This window comes from Pimephales promelas, chromosome 3 (assembly GCF_988280905.1).
Source record: "Pimephales promelas chromosome 3, fPimPro1.hap1.1, whole genome shotgun sequence".
NCBI classification, from domain to species: domain Eukaryota; kingdom Metazoa; phylum Chordata; class Actinopteri; order Cypriniformes; family Leuciscidae; genus Pimephales; species Pimephales promelas.
Genome location: NC_142771.1, coordinates 9,203,636 through 9,214,418, shown reverse-complemented (window position 1 = coordinate 9,214,418; position 10,783 = coordinate 9,203,636). Strand labels below are relative to the sequence as shown.

General features: G+C 39.2%; 1 protein-coding gene across 6 annotated transcripts; it reads right to left on the bottom strand.

Annotated features, from left to right (window-relative positions):
• Window positions 1-490: 490 nt before the first annotated feature.
• On the bottom strand, window positions 491-8,494 carry tefb (TEF transcription factor, PAR bZIP family member b). 6 transcript variants are annotated; one of them, XM_039687621.2, is made up of 4 exons: window positions 8,311-8,494; window positions 4,196-4,555; window positions 3,048-3,292; window positions 491-2,295 (listed from the first exon to the last, which is right to left on the bottom strand). In XM_039687621.2, exons 1-4 carry the CDS (start codon window positions 8,402-8,404, stop codon window positions 2,080-2,082), a joined length of 915 nt encoding a protein of 304 aa, XP_039543555.2. In that variant the 5' UTR covers window positions 8,405-8,494; the 3' UTR covers window positions 491-2,079. The 6 variants fall into 6 exon arrangements, with proteins under 6 accessions (XP_039543555.2, XP_039543557.2, XP_039543551.2 ...); XM_039687623.2 differs by having other exon boundaries at window positions 3,048-3,268; window positions 8,311-8,491; XM_039687617.2 differs by lacking the exon at window positions 8,311-8,494 and adding an exon at window positions 6,903-7,182.
• Between the last annotated feature and the right edge of the window lie 2,289 nt (window positions 8,495-10,783).

Sequence of the window (10,783 nt, the reverse complement as noted above, 5' to 3'; positions counted from 1 at the left end):
CGACGCGAGTGTTCGGCTGATTACATCACGCTGAGAATAATAATGAATGAATCCAACGAATGGCGGAGAAAACACACACACACCACCACCACTTATACCAGAGGACAGACGTGGTGCAAACCATATTTGTTTAGAATCAGGACCGGTTCACACAGAGCGCGCTCTTTTAATAAACGCAAAGGCGGGTAAATAGAACGAAAAACGCGTTTTTTAAAAGCCGAACTTCTTTAAACTTGAGCTCCGCGTTTTCAGACCAAGTCATGCGCGATTCAACGTGTCAGTCCCGTGTTTAATTACATTGAATAAAACGGAGAAGCACCGCTTGAATCGAAAATTGCGTTAAATGTAAACATTACTGCACAGATGCTCGCGTGCACGCGCAAGGTCATTCATTCATCACTGTCGCCACCACTGCAGGTGCTAGCTTACGTGACGTCACCAGCAACAGCCAATCACAGCGCACATCCATCATGACCTCAGCAAGGTTAAATCATTTATATCTTCCTTTATTAATATGCATGACACAAGATACAGTCATACTCATAACATACTGCATAACACGAGAAAAGTGTCTTTTTATAAAAACAACACATCACTGTTTTAAAAAAACATATTTTTAAAAGTATGTTTTTATTACAGACAAAAACGAGTTTGCTACCTTTGAGCTTTATAGAGTCTGACGTTTATGTAACAGATTTAAATGAAAACTAATGTCACAATTCAATTTAAATCAATAAAATCCGCCTAGAAATTCAAACTTCATTAAAAAAAACAGTGACTGACAGGAGAAAGGTTTGTATTGTTTGATTTGAAGAGTGAAATTAAATCAAACAGGAGTAAAAAAGAGCAGCACGCTACGCTCATTTAAAACAACAAAAATACCAAAATATGAGACAGTTTATACGGAAGAGGACACGCCCACTGTGACATCACTATGACATCAGCATGCACTAACAACCCGTTAATATGCGATATTTTTGCCTGTAAGTGCTTGTCACCCGTTTTACAGAAACACAATCCTGATTTGCTTTTAAAATGCATTTACATACATATATATATGAAAATAAAAATGTTTTCATAGATCCTTCAAAAAAAAAAGCACTTTGTAGTCATGACTTTCATGAGCACTGAAAACAAACCACGAACATAACTAATAATCTATCAAAATCCATAAAACACTGGAAGCACATTATGACTTTTTGCCATTTAAAAAAACGTCCCTTTGAAAAACCAGCTTAAAACTAGTGCGACTAATGTCAAAAAACAATCACATTTATACCACGATTTATCTAAAAATGCATTTTTATTATTATCAATGCATTAAAAATGCAATATTGAATGCATTATTGATTAGAATAAAAAGACCCCTTGCACAGAAACTGCTTGTGTTTTGTGACTGAAACGTAACGCCGACATTTTAAGTCAAAACCAATAAAAACGTCCACTTGTTAGATCCATCTAATCTGAGGTAAAGATGAGTCCCGTATTATTGCCCTGGATTAAACCCTGAAAACAAAACAGATCCAGTTTGCTTCCTCACTCACAGTTAAAACCCAACCACCCGAGTGCTCAAAAACGTCCCGTTCACATCATGAGACCCGTCTGGAAGAGCAAAGAAACACGGATTTATTTACAGACTCCCGTCTCTCGGTGTCGTCGATCTGCACTCGACTCTGGAATAAATAAGGTTTATATCGTGTTTTCCTCAACGAACCTCCTGTACACAAACATAAACAATGTGTCGAGTGCAAACAAGGGGAGAGCGCGCACTCAAAACTAGCCGAAACGAGCCGCGAGGTCACGGCTACTCGGACCAAACGCTCTCAGACTCTCGTTTTTTTACGCCTTATGGACTGGAACGCCCCTTTTCCCCCCCGTTCAGCCCACGTTGGCGTCACCAAACTGAATTAGCTCTAAACTCGGGCCACACTGGGGGTCGTGGATGAGGTATGAGGGGTCAAAGGTCATGCTGTGGTATCTTATATGGTGCCCTTTCTCTGTTAGATCTTGTTTGAAACACTATTGAACGCTGGCGTCGGCCACGGAGTGAGTGATGAGTGTCCGGGTGAAGTGTGTCCCTCACAGCGCACCGTACTTGGCCTCGTACAGGGACATGATCTTCTGGCAGCGGCCGCAGTCTTTCCGCAGCTCGGCCACCTCGCGACGCATCGCTGCGTTCTCCCGCTCCAGGAACGAGGCGCGCACCGCGATCTGGTTCTCCTTCAGGCGTCGGGCGTCCCGCGAGCGCTTCGCCGCCACGTTGTTCTTCTTCCTCCGACACCAGTATTTGTCATCCTGCGGGAAACAGATTTAGGCTTAACGTCACGTGTCACTACATTTACTAACAAAACGTCTCATGTATTATAAGAACACATTTTAAATGTGAAGTACAGTCCAAAACAGTGTGCGCCAACTTTGTTTTAACACAGACTTTAAAAAAAAAAAACGATCCAAATCAAGCCGCTACGAGAAAAGTTTGACAAAGTTTGATTTTAAGTATTTGAAAATCGGTCAAAACGACGAATGCTGTAAACTTAACGAGAAATTAAATATTGCAAACAATATAATAATAAAAACATATTCAAAGTTAAAGTTGTTTACTGTGAGTATAGAAACAACGTAATTTATGTTCGTTGCAAAACAGAGTTATTAGACAGATATTGTCGTTTACAAAAAAATATATTGTTTTACTGTTGTTTCGTATAGTTTAATTTAACTTAAAGTGCTACAATAAAAAGTAACTAGAATTTCATTTAAAATTAATATATAAAATAGACATATTTAAAAAAGATTTTAGTAAAATCAGAATTTATCGACCGGCATCTCAAGTTAATCCACTGATCAGTCAGTATGAATTTTTGTATTTAAATTACGAGTTAAGAAAACCAAAATACAAGCTAGCATGATTGCTAAATACCAGCATGTTAGCTTCTAAGCATCAGATTTGTACTCATCATATGTCCTTGATGACTAGCGACAGATCCAGGTGTTCATAAACACGTTCTGAATGACTGAGTTTCACGTTCTCAGACAGTTTTCAGCCTCACCTTGGCATCTTCGGCAACGAACACTTTCTTGGCCTTCTTGATCATGGGCTGTGGCTTGAGCTCGTCCTCGGAGAAGCGGTGTTTGCGCGGGTTGAAGAGCTCTCCTCCGGGAACGCTGGACAGGACCAGGTCTGTGGGGTCCGGCTGGAAGGAGATGTTCACCTCGATCTCCTCGGGGTCCATCGGGGGCGGCGTCACGCGCTCCGGCTCGTCTCTGGAGTCTGCCGGGGATAAACAGAGCGAGTCTGAGAAAACACCACTTACATTCAAGCTATATTAAGGTATGAACCATTTAAAAATGTCATTTTGGTGATCAAAGATGAGTTTTAAGGAATAAATTATTGACTCCAGGGGGACATTTAAGCAGTTTAACATTGAAGCAGTTTAAAAGATAATGAGATTAATGATTGACCATTAGTGATGAACACCTGCTGTTAACAAGAAGAATCACTGAAGAAAAGAGAAACACAAGAACTAAAACTGTGAGCCGATTAGGGTTGGGTATTGTTTGAATTTGAACGATTCTGATTCCGATTCCGATTCCTTGTTTCGATTCCGGTTCCTAACGATTCTCGATTCCGATTCTTTTAAGAGGCAGGGTCAAAAAAGTTTAGCTAACCTTGCTAACCAACGGTCTTTCTGAAGGAAATACTCCTTCTGTCACAAATACTTGTCACAAATTTTGCATTTTGCCGAGATTTCGTTAATTTTTAGAAAAGTGAAGCCACACTTTGGACCGCCGACGCAAGCTACTCATGTTCGACTCGCGCGGTTATGCCAACGCTTCCGGTAGACGCTTTTTCGTTGGTTTTGTTCAGCGGTTTCTTCTTCCGCTCGGCGGACTGTGAATATCGAGACTAGGAATCGAAATTTTAACTTTTGAACGATTCCGGGAAAAACGAAAAGTTAGTCCCGGTTCCAAACGATACTCGATTCTCGATACCCAACCCTAGAGCCGATAGCATGAACTCATGTTCAATCTTCAAGTTTAAAGAACCGGAAGAAGACTCTCTTCCGTAAAAAGGTAGCCACATTAAAGCTGTTAGCCTGTTTCTAAAGAAAAAAATAGCTATTGTATTACAGTATTGTGCAATCAGAGGTATTTACCTGGTATAAACCAATAAAACGTGCTTGTTTTTTTGCCTCACCTGTTGTCGTCTCATCATTGCTCACAGAGAGCGAGTCCTCCTCCTCGTCGTCTCCCCCGTCCTGCTCCTCCTCAGGTATCTGTGTGTTTGTAAGTGTATTTGGTGTGGTCTGTGGGTCGTCCTCCTTCGCTTGGCGCTCGGCCTCCAGGCCCTTGCTCAGCTCCTCCTCCAGCGTGACGGGGATCCCGTTCTCCAGCAGGAACTCGTCCAGGTCCATGTACTCCAGGTGGAAGGTCTCGCCGTCGTACGGGATGGTCTTGTCCCAGATGGTGGGCGTGAGTGAGGCGGAGACGCCCCCGGAACCATCACCGCCCCCTGACGTCGCATCGCCAGTCGAACCCTGCTTCTCCTTCTCGATGTCTGCGAGAGAGGAACCACAGTTTAGGCAAGTATGACAGAAGACAAGTCGTATTATTTAGACATTTCAATGAGATTACACTGTTGCTTTTCCACCATTAATCAAAATAAAACAGAAAAATACACTAGATTAGAATTACTTTAACCTTTACATTAAGGTTAATTCATTTACACTAATAACTAATATCAGTTAACCATGAGCAAACCATAACCATGTTTTATTGTATTTGTGTATCTTTGTTGACGTTAGTTAATAAAAAATACAGCTGTTCATGTTGTTGTTTTTATATGCAAGTTCACAATCATGCATTAGCTAATGTTAACAAATACAAGTTTGATTTTTATAAAGTATTAGTAAATGCTGAAATTAATATTAACAAAGATTAATAAAAGCTGTAGAAGAGCAGTTCATTATTAGTTCATGTTAAAGGGTTAGTTCACCCCAAAATGAAAATGATGTCATTAATGCCTCTCATGTCGTCCCAAGCCCGTAAGACGTCCGTTCATCTTCAGAACAGTTTAAGATATTTTAGATTTAGTCCGAGAGCTTTCTGTCCCTCCATTGTAAATGTATGTATGGTATACTGTCCTTGTCCAGAAAGGAAATAAAGACATCATCAAAGTAGTCCATGTGACATCAGTGGGTTAGTTCGAATTTTTTGAAGCATCGAAAGTACATTTTGGTCCAAAAATAACAAAAACTACGAAACTACGACTCAGTTCTGTTGTGGATCTGACACTAAAACGAGATGGGAGTTACGAGTAGAACAGATTCACATTTGATGTGGGTTATTATCATGTGAGATAAGAATATTATCAATAATGTCCATAAAGGACAAATGAAGTAAAACCAAACGATGATATATTATGTTAATAATGCAAATTATGTTAACAAAAACATTGACGCCGATTATTTGACGCCAGCATACAGGAATATAACTGATAAATCTACAGATCCTGAGTGAAAACACTAACACTAGAGTCCTTTTTAGTAAATTTACTATTGTAATATAATGGTGTATATCTTGATTTAAAAAGGAAGACCTGACAAAGACCTTCATTGGTCAAAAAGTTGCAATTTATTTAAGTTTTATGGGAGCATAATGTGTCTTTTTTCATTTCTTCACATGTACATTTAATCATATACCCGACACTATTATTCTTTGAACACGATTGATTAATCTGGCAATCGCTCCCTACCCATGTGCATTGTTCCCACTCCATGACCGCGGGGAACTCTGATTGTAAAATATCATGCTACTTTTGATGGTATCAGATGACAATACCATGGCAACTTGATATACAGTAATTATGCCAAAATTCTTGTACGATAGTACACTATGTTTCCTCAAAAAATACCATGGTATTATTACACAAAATAACCACAGTATTATGGTAGCAACAGGGTAATACTGTGGCAAATGATAATAATGATACATTGCCTAGTTTTAATGATTTTTAACATGTCAGTTGCGTCTTAACAACAACAAAAAGTACCATGCACCAGATTCAGTTTATTCAATTGGGCGTAATATACAATGATATGTTTTTTATTCACATGTACACCATGATATTTGAAGCAACTTGTAAAAACATGGATGTGATATTATTATAAAGTAACGTTACCGCGGTATTTCCATCGTATACCGTCAATAAACCAGCACTTTTGTCAGAGGGAACTTTGTGTTCTTTTAAGGAACCAATGAACGCGGCAGCTGTGGAGGTGAAGCCAAGTACACGACTACAAACACACACGACGAGCACAACGATATGTAGCCTATTTAGTTTACATATTAACATGTTTTATGGTCCTTACCGTCGTCTTGATCCGCCAGTATATTCGGAGGCGGAATATTCATGATCTTCTTTAAAACAAAAGATTTCTGAGAACCAACGACCGCCGTTACCGACCCCTGTCCGGGCATGATTTGTTCAATATTATCGTGGAAAATAGATAAGCTTCGCCAATGTCGCTTATATTCGTTAAACCTTCTGTTCCTGTTTGAGAAACTGCCAAAACAACACCGTAGAGATCCACTCGATCGTAGCGTATTGGGCAAAGTAATTATATATTCATGATGAACGCCCTGCTCGAAGCGCTGATTGGTTGTCCGGCCAAAGGAAAATTAATATTTAAACAGACACGCTCTCTGATTGGTCAACTGTTCATCCGCAGGCAGATCCACGACAGCAAGAGAAACAAGGCAAACGCTCGTCTCTTTGTTCCGAAAACAAACGAAGAAAGTCCTTATAATGACCCTGAACACGAGACACAGGCAAAATAGCCTCAACATCACCATGACCCAACAACATGCATCAAAAAATTACATTAGCCTATTAAAGTACTTACTTATATTTCTTATAGTGTGTGTATCTGTACTCGTGCAGTTGTATTTTTCCGCACGGTGAGCTCGTGCCTCCACACGTGATATCAGCACGCGCACGCGCCAAGTGGGCGGGGCGTCTGCACGTGCGGAGTACAGGCTCTGCAAGACATGGCGTGTATTTATAATCACCACAAAGGTGTTTATCGTAGCGTTTGGTTTCAGGGCTGCTCCATATGAACCAGATGCTTCAAATAACAAGGGCTCAACGGGGAAAACAGGCCTTTGCATTCCACACATCAACTTTAGCCTACATCCTCGGGAACATATTTGCACAAGTCATAATGTTATGATGTCCTTTTGGAGCCCCAGTCCCCATTAACTTCATAAGATATTCTCCGAATAGTTTCACAGACGAAACAGTCATATGGGTTTGGATAAACACAGGGATATGATGTAAATAATGACAAAATATCCTATTTTGAGTGTACTACTAACAAAATTGACTGTGGTGTTTTGGGTGGTACTCAAGGTCACCTCAGTATTTAAGACTATATTTGATCCAACTAACTAACATGAGTTAAAATGACATATTGAGTTTAAACAATTTAAATCTGTGCAGAGAATAACAGAGCAATACACACAGGGTTAGAAGGGAACATTTTGTTCTGTTGCTCTTGAACCGCACTGAAATGAGAGAATGTGTAATGACAGATTAGAAAGAGCACAATTAAGCTTTCACACCGAACACAATGAATGTCAGATTCATGCATCAATGACAATAACATTCTGCTGCTTGAATCTGCTCTATTTCAGAGAGAACACTGAATGTCTTTAATTACCCCAGCTAAATCAACCGGTTTCCAGACATGAATGTGATGCATAGGATATTACTTGTAGGCTACTCATGTGTAAATTGCAGATGATTGATGAGGGCACTTTATACAACAGTAGTTGGCTATTTATACTCCAAAATTTAGTCTCACATTTTGGAGGAATTCAGTTTCTTGTTCCCATACAGAATATTGAATAAAGAAAACAAGACTTTTTATTTGCAGGTTCCTTGAACTGGAGAAATTTCACCAGATAACACACACTAATCCACGATCAGTTTGGGTGTTTGTTTTTCAAATGTGTACAGCTTTTCAAATCAATTTCTTTAGCTGCACACAAACTGTTTTAGATTTGTAATCCACATTTATTTGGATCTGTAATCAGAGAGTTATTTTAATTCTGGTATCAGCTTTTTGTGTTTCATATAATGAAATGTGCATATTCATTAGAATAATCTCGAACTCTTGTGATGTACTTTCATTATTTTTATTCTATTTCTGCATCGTATTCACACTACAAGCCCAGATACTGTACAATATATGGTATCATTTACAACAGGTGAAAAGCATAATTTCAGTATCAGAAAATGTGAATTCTTACCACTGTCATTATAGATGGACAAGAGGGGATTCTCCAGGTAAGTTTTGAAAACTTGTTGGATCTCAGTCGGGGTAAAGTCACTCATATTAGACATGTCGAAGTCCAACACTGAATAAAGTCAGACAAGAAAGCAGAATCTCGACTGATAACAGCAAACTTTGTGTCGCATTTGTAAAAAGAAACGTGATGACCTGCGTGCGTCAGACCACGCCCATCCTCATGTATATGCAAATTAACCATGTGACATTTATAGTTGCTCAACAATAAAAACAAACCACTGAGTAACTGTCCATTTGCAATGCAAGTATGTAGCCTAACATAAACAATATAAAAAAATGGTTTTAGAAGCTACAGAATTTCACAAACTCAGGTTATGAAAATAAAAGAATGGAGAATTGAATTAAATAACTTATGTGCACAAGAAGCCTGAGCCATGATTTTTGCTTGCACATTATTATCAGTTATCAGTTATTAGTATTACATTATTATTATTAGTAGTAGTAGTAGTAGTTTCAGCCTTCGATCATGGGAAATTTTTGTGGGCCTATTTATTTATTTATTTCTAATAATACACATTTTTAGCTTTGAACAATTCCTTAAAAAATATTTTTAAAAATGATTTATTTTTTTCATGCATTAGATCTGTATCCTAAAATGAATCAAAATATGCTAATTAGTCTCGTCAGTTACGTGACGCAGTTACGTTTTCTTCGCGCCAATATACGGATTTCATCTTGCAGCGACACATGGCTATCTGACTGATTTCAGAAAGAAACATGTTGTTTTTAGAAGGAAAACCAGCAGATTTGGATTATTATGAAGATATAATCAACATTTTAAATTCAAGTTTACTCCGACTTGAGCAGACACCAGCCATATCAAGGTAAGATATGGGTTTTTAGTCTGGCTCGCTGCAGCCAGGTGAAGCACTGTTTAGTATTATATTTGTGTTCAAGTGGTTTTCTGAAATGTACATAAGCCACGTGTAGCTACTGTATTATGGCATGTTGTCGACTCAGACTTTTGTGATATCTCGTCGTGATATGGTTGTTATCGGGGCCTGTTGTGCCAAATGCTGGGACCCGGACCATGATGGTATTAAACAAACTCAAAGTTACATGATTAGTTTCAACTTGACAAACACAAGCCAACCAAGCTTTGTTGGTAGCATGCTGATCAACTTCTCTGTCAGCTCAGGGTTTGATGCTGAGTTTAGGCGTGACATCAGCAGTGCTAAAAGCCAAACCACTTTCATGGTGCCTAAAATCCAGGGTGAAAACTAAACTAAAACATACTAGCCACCTAAACCGGCTTCATGGTATAGGCCCCTGACCTACTTCCAATCCCAAACCCAATCCTATCTCTACCGTCAGGTATGTTGGAGTTTAGTTTGTTTAGTGTTCATCACCATAGTAATGCTCCACTGTTAATCTGAACCCAAAACGAAATTTGACCTATCAGCTGTGAGAAAAGTGGTACTCCAAAGGTCACTAAGTCACTACATAGCAAATGATTTTTGAAGACAAAAACGTCTGGGTTTTATCAATTCTTATTTATGATAATAATAATTTTGTATTATTTATATTAAGTCCCTTTTCATCTCCGTGCGTCCTGTAACTCTGTCTGACAAACTCACCGCATGCCTAGCTTAGCACAAAGACTGGAAGTAAATGGCTCCAGCTAGCATACTAATCCCAATAAGTAACAAAATAACGCCAACATTTTTTTCTTACATGTTGTGATTTTTAAAGTCACAGTGTGTACAAATAACAAGGTCATATGAGACACAGCCATCGTTTAACTGTATAGGCACTGGGAACTATATTCTCGGAAGGCGAAGCACTGCTGCTTGGGCGGAGTGATTACCGCAGTTGAGACGCACTGTGGTGTGGAGCAGAGAGTTCGCAGATGTGTTGCGCAAATCACTCCGGTCAAGTAGCAGTGCTTCACCTTCTGAGATGCAACCTTGGTGAGCAGAAGAGACCTCTTTTAAAAACGTTAAAAAATCTTACAGATCCAAAACTTCTGACTGGTAGTGTAGTATGCAGTAACAGAGTTTAATCATAGCATAGACAATAAAATTCAGATTTAGGACCACATATAGGGGAGTGGCAGCACAGCTCTTAGAGAGGGCTTGAAATGCTAGAAGAGTGCAGGTCAAATAGAAAGGTATCTGAGGAGATCTGCATCCCGACCTAGCCCGATATGTGAAAAGATAGCGAGTGTTAGGTGTCTGACCAACATAAACTTCCCAGATTTGGATAAAATAAGAACAACTACTGTAATATCTGGAGCTGCAGTTCCTCAGTCTCTCCGCCAGAGGACAGTGTGCCGACTCTGTAGTGACTCTGTCAACATGTACAGCTTAAAACACACATTTAGACTTAATTGACTTGGTTTTATGATACTAAAGCTTTTAATGTGGGATAGATCAAGTGTCCCATACAGAATATAAAGGTTTGCTTTTATGATA

Bases quoted from the DNA above. Each gene is read 5' to 3' on its own strand.
- tefb (XM_039687617.2), bottom strand. From the start codon at position 7,176: ATGTGTGGAATGCAAAGGCCTGTTTTCCCCGTTGAGCCCTTGTTATTT. The intron at 4,556-6,902 runs GTAAGTACTTTA...CCTCTCTCGCAG, and splicing joins ACACACTATAAGAAATATAA to ACATCGAGAAGGAGAAGCAG. The intron at 3,293-4,195 runs GTGAGGCAAAAA...GTGTTTTCTCAG, and splicing joins CAATGATGAGACGACAACAG to ACTCGCTCTGTTTATCCCCG.